General features: G+C 48.0%; 3 protein-coding genes and 1 non-coding gene across 5 annotated transcripts in view; 1 reads left to right on the plus strand and 3 right to left on the minus strand.

Moving 5' to 3' along the window:
- Positions 1–4,142, minus strand: part of NPC2 (NPC intracellular cholesterol transporter 2) — a 16,493-nt gene extending 12,351 nt beyond the window's left edge. For both annotated transcript variants that reach the window (XM_023511553.1, XM_012803500.2), the window contains exon 1: positions 3,908–4,142. In XM_023511553.1, the coding sequence (XP_023367321.1) occupies positions 3,908–3,989 (82 nt within the window). In that variant the 5' untranslated portion in view covers positions 3,990–4,142. The remainder of the gene's footprint in view (positions 1–3,907) is intronic.
- A 301-nt stretch (positions 4,143–4,443) lies between these two features.
- ISCA2 (iron-sulfur cluster assembly 2) lies at positions 4,444–6,050 on the plus strand. The gene is made up of 4 exons (XM_003786911.2): positions 4,444–4,545; positions 4,746–4,848; positions 4,953–5,068; positions 5,497–6,050. The coding sequence occupies exons 1-4, from the start codon at positions 4,475–4,477 to the stop codon at positions 5,669–5,671; spliced, it is 465 nt and encodes a 154-aa protein (XP_003786959.1). The 5' UTR covers positions 4,444–4,474; the 3' UTR covers positions 5,672–6,050.
- A 123-nt stretch (positions 6,051–6,173) lies between these two features.
- On the minus strand, positions 6,174–6,305 carry LOC111724232. The gene has a single exon (XR_002772563.1). It is a non-coding gene; the product is annotated as a small nucleolar RNA SNORA17 (small nucleolar RNA).
- Positions 6,306–13,512: 7,207 nt separating this feature from the next.
- LTBP2 (latent transforming growth factor beta binding protein 2) overlaps positions 13,513–18,264 on the minus strand; it is a 101,014-nt gene continuing 96,262 nt past the window's right edge. The window contains exons 31-38 of the mRNA XM_023511488.1: positions 17,617–17,808; positions 17,422–17,505; positions 16,582–16,710; positions 16,124–16,261; positions 15,874–16,041; positions 15,334–15,615; positions 14,083–14,232; positions 13,513–13,658 (exon numbers count right to left, since the gene is read on the minus strand). Of these exons, the coding sequence (XP_023367256.1) occupies positions 13,513–13,658; positions 14,083–14,232; positions 15,334–15,615; positions 15,874–16,041; positions 16,124–16,261; positions 16,582–16,710; positions 17,422–17,505; positions 17,617–17,808 (1,289 nt within the window). The remainder of the gene's footprint in view (positions 13,659–14,082; positions 14,233–15,333; positions 15,616–15,873; positions 16,042–16,123; positions 16,262–16,581; positions 16,711–17,421; positions 17,506–17,616; positions 17,809–18,264) is intronic.

Below are 18,264 nucleotides of genomic sequence, written 5' to 3' on the forward strand. Positions count from 1 at the left end.
GAAACAGGAGGATTCCTTGAGCCCTGGAATCTGGGATTGCAGTGAGCTGTGACAATACCATTGTCCTCCAGTATGGGTGACAGAGTGAGATTCTACCTCTAAAAATAAAAACAGGCTTGGTGCCTATAGCTCAAGTGGCTAAAGCACCAGCCACATACAATAGAGCTGGTGGGTTTGAATCCAGCCCAGGCCTGCCAAACAGCAATGATAACTACAACCAAAAAATGGCTGGGCGTAGGGCCCAGCGCCTGTAGTCCTAGCTACTTGGGAGGCTGAGGCAAGAGAACTGTTTAAGCCTAGGACTTGGAGGTTGCTGTGAGCTGGGATGCCATGGCACTCTACCCAGGGCAATAGCTTGAGGCTCTGTCTCAAAAAAATAAATAAATAAAAATAAAAACAAACAAATATAAATAAAATATGATATGCACTGAGAAACCTAAGTGGAAGCACTTTGTTTTCTCTGCCTATGCCTACTCTTGGGTGGGACAGTCTCTTTAAATAACCTCTATCATCACCTTGATCAACGCTGCTCCAGCTAGGTCTATACATAATACCTTACAGTCCTTTATCCCCCTTGCTTCCCCGTCATAGCAAAGTTCTCAAGACTGTACATACTCTAAGCACCCAAAACAGTTCGAAGAGCACTCTCTTCACTCCATCCCTTCTTCTGTGGAGAAAAACCCAAAATCTTGAACTTTAATCAATACTCTATTGAAAACCAGTGCTTATGTTAAAGCTTTCCACGTCCAGCTTCTACCTGTTTCTGTCAAGGCTGGGCCACATAATCTAGTAGGAAATAAGTAAAGAGTAGCACTTGTAGCTCTTTCATGCAGTAGTTTACTGACAAGAGGTTCTTAGACTTCCAATGTCAACAGAACTAACTTCTCAGCTCTAATCTACAAACATTACTAAACTAATTTGCCTGGCCCCACTTCTCACCTGATGAAATCCCACCCCATGGAAGGGGAGTGTGGAGGAGAACACAAAATCTTTTGATGTAGGTGCTGCCAAAGTTCTTACTTTCTATTTCCCAATTCTAAAGTAAATTGAAAATCTGTAATTGAAACGTTCCTTCCCTTTAAGAAGGTCTTCCCATAAGTGTATTCTTGGTTTTCTTTTTTTCAAATGAGTAATTTCTGGATTTATTTCCCTTCTTCTTCTTTTAAAAAAGTGTTATCATTGAAACCCAAAGTTATGCACAAAGGCTCATTAGTTTTCTATAACTTTTTTTTTTTTGAGACAGAGCCTCAAGCTATCCTCCTGGGTAGAGTGCCGTAGCATCACAGCTCATGGCAACTTCCAACTCCTGGGCTCAAGCAAGTCTCCAGCTACTTGCTTGAGCTACTTGCTCAACCTCCAACTCCTAGGCTCAAGCGAGTCTCCAGCTACTTGCTTGAGCTACTATTCAAGCAAGTAGCTGGGACCACAGGCACCCGCCACAACGCCCAGCTATTTTTTGGTTGCAGCCGTCATTGTCTTGGTGGGCCTGGGCTGGATTTGAACCCACCACCTTAGGTGTATGTGGCTGGTGCCTTAGCCACTTGAACCATAGGCGCTGAGCCCAGTTTTCTATAACTTACTAGCTGTGAGACTTGGGCAAATTACTCTATGTACTCCAGTTTCCTTGTCTGAAAAACAGATTATGAGCGGCACGGCACAGTGGTTATGGCGCCAGCCACATACACCAAAGGTGGCAGGTTCAAACCCAGCCTGGGCCAGCTAAACTACTGCAACAAGAAAATAGTCGGGCATTGTGGCGGGCACGTGTAGTCCCAGCTACTTGGGAGGCTGAGGCAAGAGAAGCATTTAAGCATAAAAGTTGGAGGTTGCTGTGAGCTGTGATGCCACAGCATCCTACTGAGGGTGAAATCATGAGACTGTGTCTCAAAAACAAACAAACAAATAAAAGAACAACAACAACAACAACAACAACAAAAAACCCAAACCGTGAGAACTAAAGGAGTTAATATTGATAAAATTAATACAGGGTCTTCATCCAAATATTGTTTTTCTTTTTTTTGAGACAGAGTTTCATAGTGCTCGTAGTGCTGCGGCATCATAGCTCACAGCAACCTCAAACTCCTGGGCTCAAGCAATCCTCTTCCCTCCGCCTCTCAAGTAGCTGGGACTATAGGCACATACCACAATGCCCAGCTGTGTTTTAGAGATGGGGTCTGGCTCTTGCTCAGGCTGATCTTGAACTCCTGAGCTCAAGCAATCCACCATCTCCACCTTCCAGAGTGCTAGGATTACAGGTGTGAGCCTGTAATCCAGCCTTCATCCAAATGTTGGTCACAGGTTTAATGGAGGGGCTTGGCACCCATAGCTCAGTGGTTAGGGCACTGGCTATATATACAGGGGCTGGCGGGTTCAAACCTGGGCCAGGCCTGCTAAACAACAATGACAACACCAAAAAAATAGCCAGCCGCCTGTAGTTCCAGCTACTTGGGAGGCTGAGGCAAGAGAATTGCTTAAGCCCAAAAGACTTTGAGGTTGCTGTGTGCTGTGACACCATGCTGAAACACTCTGTCTCAAAAAAAAAAAAAAAAAAAAAGAGTTTAATGGAAAGGGAGTGATCTGACAGCATCTTCTAGGTGACAGTCTCTTAATTCAATGGAAGCATTGAATTGCATTTGTCAAGTGTTAATAGGCCAGCAGTCTATTCCTTAATTATTCCTGTTCCCTAATCCTCAACTTTGCTTTTGCCTCAATATGAATTTTCATGACCAAGTAGAAAGAGTATACATTTCCTCATTTACTTTTTCAACAAATATTTGTTGAGGCCAGGTGAGGTGGCTCATGCCTGTATCCTAGCACTGTGGGAGGCTGAGGGAGGAAGATCACTTGAGGTGGCAGTTTGAGACCAATTTGAGCAAGGCCAGATACTGTCTCTACCAAAACCAGAAAAATTAGCTGGGCATGGTGGTGCATGCCTGTAGTCCTGGCTACTTAGGAAGCTGAGGCAGGATTACTTAAGCCCAGGAGTTCAAGGTTGCTGTGAGCTAGGCTGAGGCCATGGCACTCTTCCCAGGAGACAGTGCAAGATTGTCTCAAAACAAACAAACATTTGTCGAACAGTTACTATTACCTGGGCACTGGATAGAAAGAAGCAAACTTACTCTGGTTCTCTATTCTGCTGTGTGACATGGGGTAGGCTACTAAACATCCCTGGAACTCAGTGTTTGACTACACAATCTCCATGCTTCCTTTGTAACTCACAAATGTTACAAAATCAGTTTCTTGCCTCATTCATTGATCATTGAATCTTTCCCTCCATCTCCATCTTCGAACAGAATTGTTGGAGTTCTGCTCTATTGACTTGACTGAATGAAGGCACTCAGAATTTCTACCCCCTGTTATGATTTCCAACAAAGATTCCAACCACAGCGGCGAGAGGGAAGTACTATGGGAGGAAAAAGTGATTAAGAATCAAAAGATTCCAGGGCCCAAAGGAAGCCCTATTTGTAACAGAATAAATTAGGAAAAGGGAAATTGACTTTGACTTTGTCAGCAAAAAGTAAAGCAAAAAGAAAAGCAAAGAGGAAGGGGAACACAAGATAGAAGACATAAATAGAGGTCTGCGCCCCTGCCCTCCACCTCGGTGCTTTATGCAGACCTTCTGTTATCTGCCCTACAAACTTTACAAAACTTCAGCTAAAGGCCCCACCTCCAGGAAAGTCAGGGATCCCAAAACGTGAAGTTCCAAGGAAAGAGACAAAGTTGTGTGCAGTCGAGTTTCACTGAGGCAGGCACCTCCTCCCGCAACTCAAACCGCTCCACTCAAGAGTCCTAGGCTGAACCTGACCACCCAAGGGACCCGCCCAACCCAGGCTGGAGGGGTCTCGGCACGGCTCCAGTGGGGGCTTCCTCAGAGGGTGCCGGAACCTCGGACTGGCCCGGGGCTCACCGCAGTCCTTGAACTGCACGGGCTCGGCCTGCGCGGCGGTGATGAGCACCAGGAGCACGAACGCGACGTCCAGGAAAAGCATGGTTGATAACGAGGGTCCAAGCTCGAGGAAAGAAGACGTGACCGCCCGCGGTCACAAGATAAACCTATGGGGGCGGGTCCGGGGAGGAGCCCAGTCAGGCGATCGGTCATCAGCAACCGAGGCTGAGGCCCGCCCGCGCCCCGCCCACGGCTCGCGGGAACTAGCTCCCGCTCTGTCTGCCTCAGAAGCCCGCTAGCCCCGCCCATCCTGTCAGCTCAGAGGCCCAGCTGGGGATGACCCAGCTCCGGTCCCGCCCCGCTCCTCCCCTTAGCGCTCCTCCTGGCTCTACTGGTAGTCCCCGCTTCCTCAATAAGGACCATTTCCAGCCAATCAAGCCGCTGCCCCCTCCGTACTACCCAATAGGCATGTTGGTAGGCGTGGTCTCATCGCGATCCCGCCCCCCTGCCCAGTCTCCCCGCCTTCCGTGGCTTAGATTGGGGAGTTGGAGACACGCGGGACGCGACGGGCGGAGCTTGAGGAGGAAGATGGCGGCCGCCCGGGGGTTGTCCATAGGGGCCGCGACGCTCAGAGCGGTCACCCCCTGGCCAAGGGGCAGGTACCAAGGCTAGCCAGGCATCTGAAAATGGTGTTAGGTTCTGCGCCTCCAGGACAAACGGGAAACTAAGGCCCGCGGGGGAGGTGAGGGTTTGGTGTGAGGCCGTCCACGTGAGGGTCGCCTGTTTAGAGTGAGACTGCAGGTGAGGATCGCCAAGTCCCCCTCTGCTCCCGGGCTCATCCTTCTCTCTTGCCCTGCAGGCTTCTCGCAGCCTCCTTGGGACTTCAGGCGCGTCGGGAAGTATCATCCTCCAGCTCCGAGGCGGGTGAAGGGCAGATCCGCCTCACGGATAGCTGCGTCCAGGTAGGATGCTGGAGGCAAAGCGGCAGTGTCCATGTGATCTCCCCTTCACCCACCCTTTTAACTCCCATTGTCAGGCAACCTTGATCCCCCTTCCTGCATTTCAGAGGCTTCTGGAAATCACCGAAGGGTCAGAATTCCTCAGGCTGCAGGTGGAGGGAGGTGGATGCTCCGGATTCCAATACAAATTTTCACTGGATACAGTTATCAACCCTGACGACAGGCAAGGAGGAAGGGGTGGGTCTTCAGAGGATGTAAGGTAGGGATAAAAGTGTCTCCAGTTTCAGGTGCACTTTTGTTCCAAATTTTAAAGGATTTTCTAGGGTTGGTTAATACCACCCTTCTCATACAATGAGGATGCCGTAAAGATTTGTTGTCTTGATTCAAAACAATTGTTATAAGAGGAAAATTGGCCTGTCTACGTTTATAGGGTAGTCAGTAGAGTCAGGCTGGACTAGATTCCAGGCCTAAGTCCCTAAACTTCCTCAGTATTCATTCCACTGAATCGTTTTGCCTGAAAGAAAATCATCCCTCTTAGAAGTAATAAGGAATGGTCCCTCTGCACTTTAGAAGACAGAGGATACACAATTCTGGGTTCACTGTGTTTTGGTCTTTGTGGTATTCATTAACGCCTTCCTCTTGTCTTTTCAGGGTGTTTGAACAGGGTGGGGCAAGAGTGGTGGTTGACTCTGATAGCTTGGCCTTCGTGAAAGGAGCCCAGGTGGACTTCAGCCAAGAACTGATCCGAAGCTCATTTCAAGTGTTGAACAATCCTCAAGCAGAGCAAGGCTGCTCCTGTGGGTCATCATTCTCTGTTAAACTTTGATGCAATCATAGGTGACCCTGAGATTGCTGGCATTGTACCAATTTGAGGAAACTGGGATTAGTACAGTTCTAGAGGTTTCTTTCTAATAATGTCCCTCTCTGAATTTTATTTTCCTCAGTCTAGGAGTGTTTAATTTTACCACTGTTATTTTCAGAATGTGAAGCTTTTGTGCTCTTGGCTTAATTTTTCATCCATCTCTCCAACCCCCCCCTTTCTAAGGCCAAGCCTCCAGATGCTGTTATCTCAGACTTAATCACTGGTTGAAACTCAGCATTAATTTATAGAGCTTCCAAGGCTCCAAAATTTGGAGTTACTTCTCTGGCCCTCAAAACTGCTTGTACATATGTGTATAGCTGTGTATAAAAGCTTAATTTTAAAGGAAAAGTCCTTATTGTGTTTGCATCAGGGTCACAGAGAATGAGAAAGGCAAATGAAACGTACTATTTTTCATTTTATCCTGCCTGAATGTGCCACTGGACTTCCTTTTTTTTTTTTTCTCTCCTGTGTCAGACTATTAATCATTCAAACATTCATAGGTCAGAACACTGAATGTATACATGGCCTTTTTTCTCTCTGCCACCTAATGACACAAATGTGACACAACGGCCACATCTGCAACTCCTCTAGGGACAATTATCTTTTGTGTGCAATGTGCAGCCCATTCTCTACTTCCCATTTGATAGGGCACGTACATTTCATTCTCAGACTCAAAGATCTGGTAGAATTCATAAAAGTCCATTACTCAGAAATCTTAGACCTGAATTATTTGAAAAATAACCTTCCTACTCTATACTGAAGACATTTCAAGATTCTGTGACAATTTTGTGACTGAATCCTTTTTAGGATATGTTGCTTCACCTACTTTGTGGCATAAAGTATCTCTGGTTGCAGGCATAGCAGGAAATAAATGGTCCCTTAGTTGGTATAGATAATAGATACTTAGTGATCTAAGTAATAGATACTAAATGAAACGCAGGATATTCAGTTAATTTGAATTTCAGATAAACAAAAATACTTTTTAGTGTATGAGGTTATGTGTCATGTAGTATTTGGGATATAGTTACACTAAAAAATTCTTTATTGTTTGTCTGAAATCCAAATTTAACTTGTCATCCTGTATTTTTATTTGCTAAACCTGGCAACCCTACTTTTTTCTTAAACCACAAATTCCAATGAGTTAAAGTTTAGGTATGGCACTTAAATAGGCTACAGACCTTGAAATACTGGGATCCTAGTACTGTATGGATAGACAACTAAAAGAAGAAAAATCATCTACCCCATCATCACAAGAAATGATTTTTTGTTTGTTTGTTTTCATCTTTGTTTTGGGACAGGGTCTTACTCTATTGCCTGGGCTAGAGTGCAATGGCATCATTAACTCACTGCAACCTCAAACTCCTAGGCTTGAGTAATCCACCGACCTCAGCTTCCTGAGTAGGGGGGATTACAGGCCCACCACAACGCCTAGCTAATTTTTGTATATTTTTGCAGGGCATGAGGTCTTGCTGTTGCTCAAGCTGGTTTCTAACTTTTGGCCTCAAGTGATCCTCCCACCGCAGCCTCCCGAAGTGCTAAGGTTATAGCTGTGAGCCACCACGCCCTGTTGGGGAAACAAAAGTTGATTGTGTATGAGTTATTGGTTAAATCTGTCTTTTGCTTGGGAGCCTCCAAGTTTGTTACAGTATACATTTGTTTTTTGGACTGGATTAGAGGAGTAAGGCACCGGCATATGGCCCCATATGCCAGAGGTGGAGGGTTCAAACCCAGCCCTGGCCAAAAAAACTGTAAAAAAAAAAAAAAAGGAGATAGAATTTAGAAACAAAGTATCTGAGACTGGAGCTTACTTATATTTTCTTCTTTTGAAAAATTTTCTCTTTTTTTTGTTTGAGACAGAGCCTCAAGCTGTCCCCAAGTAGAGTGCTATGGCTTCACTGCTCACAGCAACCTCCAACTCCTGGGCTCAAGCGAGTCTCCTGCCTCAGCCTCCCAAGTAGCTGGGACCACAGGCGCCTGCCACAATGCCTGGCTATTTTTTTTGGTTCCAGCCATTATTGTTGTTTGGCGGGTCTGGGTTGGATTTGAACCCGCCACCTTAGGTGTATGTGGCTGGCGCCTTAGCGGCTTGAGCCATAGGCGCCGAGCCTACTTATATTTTCAATGTGGAAAAATTCAGGACTTAGGAGAAAACAAACCCATCTTGTGATTAGAAGAAAGACTGGGACATTGAGGAACCTGAGCAGATTTCTTGGCTGCCATAGCACAGCACATGTGCACACACATTCCTCAGACAAAGTTGCTGCCAATACCTTGTCTGATGAGACTTTCAGTTCAGGTTATCTAAATCCTTTCATCATCCTTTTTTTTTTTTTTTTTTTTTTTTTTTTTGGTTTTTGGCCAGGGCTGGGTTTGAACCCACCACCTCTGACATATGGGGCCGGCGCCTTAATCCTTTAAGCCAGAGGCACTGCCTCCTTTCTTCATCCTTAAAAAGAGAGTTTGCTACATTTTAAAGGTTAGAATCTATTCTTCCAGAATATTTTTGTGGCTTATTGATTTGGTGGTTTTAAAACTCCTGCTGAGCATAAGCAGAGAATAGCTTTAGTTGCTAAATAAATAAATCGCTAAATTGCAGCAATCAACTAGGCAGAAACAGGGTCCCTTAGCATGCAGAAACCTGTATGTAAGTACTTATAGGAATTTTGTGTTTAGAAGAAGGTGGATTTGGGGAATCACCTCACTACACACTGAAAAAGCTTCATGGGGAAACCAGAAGTGGTAGCAAAATGTCTCCTTTGGAGGGAGATGATTTAAGAACACAGGGCATAGGAAGGGTACCATGGCTGATGCCTGTAGTCCTAGTACTCTGGGAGGCAGATGTGGGAGGATCCCTTGATGTCAGAAGTTTGAAACGAGCTTGAGCACAAATGAGACCCCATTTTTACTAAAAATAGAAAAATCCAGATGGGCCTCTGTAGTTCCAGCTAAGAGGCCAGAGGCTGAGGCAGGAGGATTGCTTAAACTCAGAAGTTTGAGGTTGCTGTGAGCTAGGCTGAGGCCATTGGGAATAGAGCAAGAGTCTCCAAACACACACACACACTGGGCATAGAGGAATGATGACACCAAGGGAACACTAACGGGCATAAACAGAATGCATGGTAAAGTGGGCTTAAAATCTGCAGAACTACAAGAGGGACTCTACCTAACATATTCAAATATTGTGACCTAGTTATACCCTCATATTAACCTGAAATTAAAAGAAAAAAAAATCTGCAGACATTTCTGGCCAGATATTCTTTTGGTGGCCCATAAAAGCCAGTGGTCATTTTCACAACTTTTGTTCACTGTATGAATTCATTTAGGAAAATTTTATATTCTTCCACTATCAACTAGAAGATCTTTTACCTTCCCATTACTTTCAAAGGAAGGTTGTCAAGTGTCACACATTGAGACCCTACAACACAGGTGAGGGGAGTAATTAACAAATGACTATGTGCTAAAGGATCTGGCTCTTTCTCCATAAGGAGCTCCTGCAGACGAATGGCCCAAGGGTCCACCCCTTAGCTGCAGATCATCTTGCTCAGATGTCATCTGGCTCTTGGCGTCCTTTATAGTCAAGTCCTTATTTTTTGCAGACTTGGCATTATTTTACTTTTTATGGATGCCACTGCCCAAGGCATCACACAAGAACCAAAACCAAGCGACCCCTGAATCTGCTCTATGCTGTGAATCAGCTTTATGCTGTTGGTTTAAAGAAGGGGCCTACTGGTCAGTATCCAGATCTTACTGTGTCACACTTGAGTTATATGATGGTAGTGACTACTGGCTTGGGAGCTGTATGTGTCCCACCCACCCTTAGTTTCTTTGTATGGAAATATTGACTATTTACAAGGGATTAGAAGAAAACCAGAAGTAAGAGTTTAGGTAGCTTGGCACCTGTGGCTCAAGTGCTAAGGTGCCAGCCACATACACCTAAGGTGGCGAGTTCAAATCCAGCCTGGGCCTGCCAAACAACAATGATGGCTCCAACCAAAAAATAATTGGGCGTTGTGGTGGGCGCCTGTGGTCCTAGCTACTTGGGAGGTGGAGGCAGGAGACTCGCTTAAGCCCAGGAGTTGGAGGTTGCTGTGAGCTGTGAGGCCACGGCATTGTACCCAGGGGGACAGCTTGAGGCTCTGTCTCAAAAAAAAAGAGTTTAGGAAGCACTACTAAAAGTAAGTGTTTAGGAAATTACTTTTCTTTCTCTAACTTTCTTAAGAGGATGGAGTCTTGTTCTTAAACTCCTGGCCTTTGGCCTCCTAAAGTGCTAGGATTCTAGGTGTGAGCCTCCTGACCCAGCCTCCTTTGTCATTTGTTGTAAGGCCTTAGAGTACAGGGCTAACACTTGGCAAGAGCCACCCTCTATAACAAAGTGGGCAGCACTGATCACAGTGGTGCAGTTCTCCCTTGAACTCTGGCTCCAAGCTGATGTGCAGCTGGCTTTGGGCGGGACCTAGCCTGACTTCTGCATCTTTGAAAGACAGAAAACTCCTCTACTTTTCTTAGCATTGATGTTTATGACTGCTTTTTTTTTTTTTTTAAATCTCTGTTTGCCCTTCTTTCTCTATAAAAATGCCACAGAGCTGCCTAACAGAAATTTGCTTTAAGAAATTTGCAAATAATATCACTGGCTTTAACTGTAAGTTATATTGAGACAAATATATAAAGAGAGGGAGCATTTAAGCAGTTTGTGACCAGTAGCTGTATTTAAAAATATTTTATTTTTTTGAGTAGGTAATATACATGGTACAAAAGTCAGCAAGATACAAAAAGGGATACAACAAAAAAATCTTCCAATTCTGTACCTGTCCACCCTGTCGCCTTCCCCACAAACCACCATTGTTTCTAAGAATTTATCCCATAGATAAATTCCCATAAATATAATGTGAAATAACATATGCACAAGAATATTTATTACAACATTTTTTATAAGCAAAAGATAGGAAACAATGGAAATGTCTGTCAATGGGGGATTAAATAAATTATGGTTTATCCAGTCAGTGGAATAGAATACAGCCACAACAGGGAACAAGGCAGCTCTGTTTGCAAATATGAAGTGAAAAAGCAAAGTGTAGAACAGCATTCATGGTGTGCTGTTTGTGTTTTTAATAAAGGACATATGTGTATATGCATGCAGTGTCTCTGGAAGGACAGGTGAGAGGGTTGGGGGAGCCCTGGGAATAGTACTTAAGAAGGTCCTGTGTCTGCAGGGTATATTTGGGGAATAGTAAGAAATTCTCTGAATGTTGGGATATAGAGTGGCAAGGAGGAGGTTAGCAGATAACCACTTCTCTTTCCCCTTTCTTTAGACAAATAGCAGCATATGTCACCTGTTGTTATACAATCTCCCTTTTCCCCTTAATCTATTTTGGATATTTTTCTTATTAAGGTATTTAGAACTAGTTTAGGGTCCCATAGCAATTGATTGCTTCTAATCTATTTCTAATCTGCTGTTACAGATAACACTGTAATTAAAAAAATCCTACATATGTTATTTCACACTTGGTGAAAGCATATATGAAGGTTAAATTCCTAGAAGTGGAATTACTAGATCAAAGAATTAGTGCTTTTATAATTTTGAAAGACATTGCCATATTGTCCTCTTCAGAGGTTGTACCAATTTATACTCCCATCAACTATTATGAGAGTGCCTATTACCCAATGCTTGCCAACAAAGAGTTTTAACAAATTTCTTGATCTTTGCCCATCTGAAAATTTTAAAAGATATCTGTGTGGTTTTAAGTTGTATTTCTTTTATTATGAATGAAAAAATATTTCCATACTTTTTTTTTTTTTTTTTTTTTTTGAGACAGAGCCTCAAGCTATCCCCCTGGGTAGAGTGCTGTGGCATCACAGCTCACAGCAACCTCCAACTCCTGGGCTCAAGCAAGTCTCCTGCCTCAGCCTCCCAAGTAGCTGGGACCACAGGCACCTGCCACAAGGCCTGGCTATTTTTTGGTTGCAGCCGTCGTTGTTGTTTGGCAGGCCCAGGCTGGATTCTAACCCGCCACCTTAGGTATATGTGGCTGATGCCTTAGCCACTTGAGCCACAGGCACCGGGCCTATTTCCATACTTTTAAGAGCCATTTATTTTTGTCTGCTGAAAACATCTCAATGAGTATAGTGCCCTAGAGCAATGCAAGCTTTCTGTGTCTCAATTTCTTTACCTGTAAATTGGGAATAAAAATGGTAAATGGGATTATTGGGCAATTAAGTAAAATTTATGTACTGTACTCAACACAGTGCCTGGCACAAAGCAAGCGTTCAATAAATTATGTGATGGCTGACAATCAGAGGAACAAGTAGGACAGGACAGACTAAATTAAGAAAGTTGCATTCCAGGTGGTGCCTGTGGTTCAGTGAATAGGGTGCCGGCCCCATATACTGAGGGTGCTGGGTTTGAACCCGGCCCCGGCCGGAAAAATGCCAAAAAAAGTTGCACTCACTTTCATGTCTCTAGTCGTGTGAAGCCTTGTTCATTGACAGTGCCTTTCATCGAAGAAATGCAAAGTTGGAGCTTTCCTTGTCTTTTAATAGTAAAGAACCCTTACCCACTGGAACCCAATTGTCAGCAGACCCGACCAGGAGGGACTAATCTCTAATATTTAGATTTAGCCAACATGGTAAAGAAATTTGGTCTAATATGAAATAAAAACAAGAACAGAAGAGCTCAGATGTACATTTCTTTATTCCACCTTGGTTCTGAACTCCTAGCTAGCCTGGACTGGAGTAAGTTTCTGCATGTGAACTCAGAAGGAAGCCTGCCATCCATTACCTGAAGAGAAGGAGGGCAGGGGCTTCTAAGTAGGAGGAAGAACAACATTGGGAATCTGGCTTTCTCTGAATAAGACCACCCTAGAAAACAGACCTTTTTGTTTTTAGCACATCAAACTGACTTTTACCCAACAGAGGTCTGTTTCCTGCAAGAGTGGTATATGTGCAGTGTTCTGTGGAGATGGTGCTTGATCTTGTGGCAGCCCTTGCTGCTGGTGCACAGGGGCTATCACTGAGTGGGTGTCGAATATTAATTTACTGCAAGCTACTTAGTATTTTCTTTAGACTTATATAAATCCTCGGCTCCCCCTTTCTTATCAACTGCACACATTTTTCATTCTGCCTTCTTGCTTTCTCAGGCTCTTTGTTCCTCTTCATTTGTACCTCTTACACTCAACAAGCTACTATTAGTCATGCCTCTGAGTGAGGGGATCTTCTGCCGTTCCCTGGGGCCAGAAAACTGGCTATAGGATGGAGATACGGCACAATCAGGGCCCACACCAGACTGGCTGAGTGGTGGTGATGGTTCTTGGGAGGGGGCATTGGAGTCAGTCCCCACACTCCCTCAAGCCCTTTCTTGCTCCATAGATTCTGAAGGACCCTCTCAGGGCAGATGTATCCTCTGTCCCAGTTGCGGAATCACTGGGATGATAAGTGGATCATGGCTGGAAAGGGGTGTCTGCAGCGTGAGGCTACAGGACATTGCACATTTGCACAGCTTGGTGGGGGGGGTGAGTGAGGGCCATCCTTTGGTTAGCATCCCATAGCAAGGTCAAGACAGGTGGTGGACTGGGCCTCCTGGCCAGTGGCTGAAGCATGAAAGTGACTGGTGGTATTTGAGCCAAGCAAGGGCATGGAGGCAGTGATGAAAGCTCGCAGCCAGGGGCTCTGCTGGGAGAGATGAAGGCAGACAAGGCAGAACCTCTGGCCTGATGTCTCATGGCATCTTCCCAGCTAGGAAAGTATCCTCAAGGCCCCGGCGTGTGGCTGGAGGCTGTTTCCAGGTAGCTGCCCACACTGGCACCTCACTGCTACTCCTTGGCGATGCAGTGTGGGGGGCCGACCTCAGCCACATAACCTGGGGAGCAGTGGCAGCGGTAGGAGCCCTCTGTGTTCTCACAGTAACCGTGGGCACAGAGCACAGCAGGCCCGTTCAAGTCCTCACACTCATTCACATCTAAGAGGGAGGGAAGGAAGAGAAAACTGTAGGGAGCCCAGGTGCCTTTGGCCTGCTGCCTCTGTGGCTTTGTCACTAAGCACAAGCCCCTGCCCTGCTGTGGAATCCTAGGTATGACAGCCAGAGACCGAAGTCATTTCCCAAAACCAAGCAGCTCAAGGACACAAAGCAGGGGGCAGTGTGCTCATACTGTGCCCACGGCCCTGCTCTCTTGCCCTCATCTCCCTGTTGTCTCCAAGCTCCTTAGAAGGGCTTTCTAAGGGACTTTCTGAGCGCGGCGCCACCCCTTCCTTTGGCACTTTCTCACCTGGCCCGACGCAGACGGGCCACTAGGGGGCAGCAGAGGTCCTCCCAGCCATCCGGGTCCGGCCGGCGCTCAGTGGCTGTGGCCAGGCTGACATCCCCGCCCGGGCTGGGAACTCACCCACGCAGGCCATGTGCGCCGCGTCCAGCTGGAAGCCCTCAAAGCAGTCGCAGGTGTATCCCTCCCTCACGCGCACGCAGCGGCCGTTCTCGCAGCCATTCAGGACGCCGCACTCCTCCGCCTGCAGCCCTTCGAAGGCGGCCGGGGGCTCTGGGGCAGGGAGGGGGGGCGCGGTCAGAGCGAAAAGCTGAGGCTGTGTGTCCGACAGAGCTCTCCCGCGTCAGGACCACAGCCTCCCTGCCGAGGGCTTCCAAACTCTGGGGAGAGCGTGCGAGGATCATAAAACCCCCACGGGAAGATTCAAGGACAAAAGGCAGTCCTCTTAAAAAAATATGCGTGTGCCACTTTAGGTGGGGGCAGTGGGATGCTCTCAGTGCAGGCCCTGCTTACCCATTCCCTGCTCCTGAGAGGTTGGCTGAGCTGTCTGTATATCTGGGGGCTTGGGGTTAGGGGGTTTTCTTTAAAAATCTTTGTATCAGGGCGGCACTTGTGGCTCAAAGGAGTAGGGCGCTGGCCCCATATACCGGAGGTGGCGGGTTCAAACCCAGTCCCGGCCAAAAAAAAAAAAAATCTTTATATCATTTGGGGGGAAGGAATTGGCAGCCAAGGAGCCTCATTCAACACAAAGCAAATCTTCGGCCATATCTGCCTAACCCTCCTCTCTCTCCAATCACCCCTCCAGGCCTGTCCCCGGGGCTGGAGGGCTTTAATCTATCAGATGTGGTGGCGGTGTCTGTGGTGGGTCTGTGTCCACTGCACAGGTGCCAGGCCTGACTTCCTCATTGGAATCCAAGGCTTGAGTGCTGGAATTGTCACCATGCACATATTGAGTCACTGCAATGAGCCTTTAAAGTCATTGGAAATCCATAATTCATACTTGAGGTCCCAAGTTTGAATGCTGGGTCTCCTCAGAGTGGGTTATTCTGCAGCCTCTAAGTGATGTGAGGGAGCGAAACAGACCTGAGCCTACCCGCTTGCTCTTGCTCACAATTCCCATGCGGAAGCTTGTGAGGCTGGGAAAACCTCCTGTATCTCTTTGTGTCCCTGTGCTAGTTCATCAGACGGAGTTGTTAGGCTCTGACCCCAGCATATAAAGTCATCCCTTGAGGGACCCACGGGCAGGGACATCTGGCTTGGTTCATGGTTCCCTTTCCCTGTCCTACCCTGCATCAGTATGACTGGCTGGTAGAGGAGATGGAAGTAAAGCAGCCTCAGTGCCCAGCTCGTCCCTGTTTTAGCAGCAACACAGACCTGGATGGCTGGCCACATAGTGGGGCTGGAGTTCTGAGGGCTGCAAGGGAGGCTCAAGGACTGGTGTGTGGTCCTCTGGGTAGCTGGCTGTGTTGGGGAAGAGGGGCTCTGGGATGGTGTCCTCAGGGCCCAGGTAGTTGTAGAAGGGGGCCCCATCGGGCCCATAGAGGCTGTAGTGCAGGTCGTCGGGCCCAGGGCCATACTCATAGCCTGGCCGTAAGTGGACCCCAGCTTCCCGCTCTGCCTCAATCCGGGCCACGTTGCACAGCTGAGCATAAACCTCTGTCAGGGAAGAGGGGGAGAGGGAGCAGTTCTGACTCCTGCTAGCTAAAGGTGACCAGTGCCCTCTGGGAGTTCCAGCTGCATTCCTCTCCTGGCCCTCTCCTGCACTGCTTTGTCCCCAAACAACAGGGAAGGAAGACAAAGCCACTGCTCTGACTGCCCTGCCCCTTCTTTCCAGCTTCCCCCCCAGAGTGAGGCCATCCCCCTCCCAGGGGCTAAGCCCAGCCCTGCTGGTATCTTCCCTTGGTTCCTCCTCACCAGAGTTCCTAGGGGGGCACAGAGCACATTGCTGGCTCCAGGCCTCGCCATCTTGGCAGCAGCATTCCGTATAGGTGGTGCGGTGCCCACGCAGGGGTTGGCTGCACACGTCATTGGTGACTTTTTTCCAGCAGACATCCATGTGGATGTCATGGTCAGGGAGATACTCTGGTGGCACAGGGCATGGAGAGGTATATGAGCCCCCCAGCCAGGTCCCTTCCCCCTGCTAACTCCACCCAGGCCCACTCACCTGTGTTGCTGGTGCTGTTCACGCAGCGCTGCTGGCTGAGGTCAAGGGTGAGGGGGGGGCTGCAGAAGCAATGGAAGGAGCCCTCTGTGTTCACACACTCGCCGTTCTCACAGGCCATGTCCTGGCACTCATCATGATCTGTGGTGGCAGGAAAGAGGGCGCAGTGCCAAGGCCACCTCCCCACTGACTACCCTCAGGGAAGGGGGTTCTTCTGGAATTGACAATGCAGAGGTAACCCCTGCTTTCCACCCCCAACCCAGCCCAGCCCAGGAGGCCTTTCCCTCAGACACCTTTCCAACTGGTCCCTGGGGATAATCCCTGACAGCCCAGAGCTCCCTCACGTGAGTGGGCATCCTCCCAGGCATGGGGGTCCTCAGCAAGAGTAGGCCTGGCCAGCTGGGGCTGGGTGGGCACTCAGGCGGGGGCCTGGGCTGGGGAGGGGCCGCGTGTGTCCTTACCCTCACACTTCCTGTGGGAGGCGTCGTAGTGGTAGCCAGGGTTGCACAGGCAGACGTAGCCAGGCACCGTGTTGAGGCACTGGCCATTGGGGCAGAGACCAGGCCCAAACATCACACACTCATCGGCATCTGTGGGAAGGCAGAGCTGAGGTGAGGGGGAGGTGAGAAATAGCATGAGCCAGTGCTCAAGATGAGGGACTCCCAAACCGGACTGGGTCTGAATTCAGCTCTGCCACTTACTAGCTGGGTGGTTTTCAGCAAGTTGCTTAAGTTCTCCTTGCCTCAGTTTCCCACATACCATACTCCTTAACCTCTTGCAGTTGTTATGAGGATTAATAAGTGTGAATAAATGTAAGGTGCTCAAAATCGTGCTCGGCACACAGCAAGCTCAGAGACACTTCTGTTTCTATCTTTTGTTTCTCAGGACTAGGGTAGCAAGGGGCTCAGAACCTGTATCACCCCAATGTAAGCATGGGTTCCCCAAAGTTTCTGCATTCATAAATGGGGCCCAGGAGATACACAGCTGCCTTTGGCCTCTAGGTCAGTACTCTCTGCTCTGTCCCTGTGCCCACTGTGAGGGGAGGTTAGGGTCAGTCAAGGCATCATAGGTTGTTGTTGGAGGGTGCAGCTTTGGGGGAGCAGGGAAATTGAGGTGAGGGTCATGTGGACACTTCAGAACTCCCAGTAAACACTCTGTAGGGAGTCGGTCCTGGGACAGAAATGATGCAAGCAAGCTGGGGGTCCAGAGCTGGATGCAAGACTCCCTCACGGACCCCATGGACCGGGCTGGAGCCCACTCAAGGGAGTGGAGTGTGGAGGGCAGCGTTAGAGGAAGGGTACCTGTGTACATGGTCTGTCCAAATGTCCAGGCTCCTTCCACAGGGATGTAGCCTTTACCACTGGGGCAGATCTCACTGAATTCAACTGTTAGAGAGGTATCCGAGCTCAGAGAGGAAAGGCCTCCGCCCCCTTCCTCTCACCCCTTCTTTCAGTGTCACCCTCACTCTAAGAGGATCCAGACTCTTGGGGACTTACCAGAGTCCTCAGATGGGCAGAGGTCACAGGCATCTCCCCAGCTGGTACCCTGGGTACAGCAGCACTCAGCCTGTGTGGTGTTCTGGCCCAAGATGCTGGAGCAGGGTGGGTGGCTGGGCTGTCCAGAGTAGCATTCCATGCGGGGGGGCCCTGGGTGCTGGTCCCCTGTTGGGGCTTCAGGGATACTCTGACCTGTGTGTGATAGATGCCCCTTACTATTGTCTATTCATGACCCTCTGAGATATCCCAGCCTTTGAATTTATTTCTTAAATTTAACATTTATATAGCTCCTTACAGTATGTAATATGCTATTACCTGTATTACCTCACTTGATGCTGTCAAACCCTATGAAGAAGACATTATTATCATCCCACCCTTTTACAGAGCTCAGTGCCTTGCCACCGCCCTCCAGCTGTTATGTGGCAAAGCAGGGATTTGGCCCAGGTCCCCAGGAGCTAAAGCCCTTGTTCTCTCCAGTATCCCACCTGCCTCCCCAGTGCTGGGATGCCCCCAGTCCCTGGCACACCACACAGGCAGGCTTCTCAGCCATTCTTCTGCTTCACATGTACCGGCCCCTTCCTCCCTGCCTCATTCTAAGCCCCTCTTGCTTTCCTTCAGGTCAGTGTGGGCCAGCCAAGTCCTGGTCAG

Source organism: Otolemur garnettii, unplaced genomic scaffold (assembly GCF_000181295.1).
Source record: "Otolemur garnettii isolate 467f Iridium unplaced genomic scaffold, OtoGar3 scaffold00020, whole genome shotgun sequence".
Lineage (NCBI taxonomy): Eukaryota > Metazoa > Chordata > Mammalia > Primates > Galagidae > Otolemur > Otolemur garnettii.

What these genes read in the sequence shown, in the direction of transcription:
- ISCA2 (XM_003786911.2), top strand. Translation starts at nt 4,475, where the DNA reads ATGGCGGCCGCCCGGGGGTTGTCCATAGGGGCCGCGACGCTCAGAGCG. An exon ending in TCACGGATAGCTGCGTCCAG is followed by an intron (nt 4,849 to 4,952) that starts GTAGGATGCTGG and finishes CCTGCATTTCAG; the next exon opens with AGGCTTCTGGAAATCACCGA. An exon ending in GTTATCAACCCTGACGACAG is followed by an intron (nt 5,069 to 5,496) that starts GCAAGGAGGAAG and finishes TTGTCTTTTCAG; the next exon opens with GGTGTTTGAACAGGGTGGGG.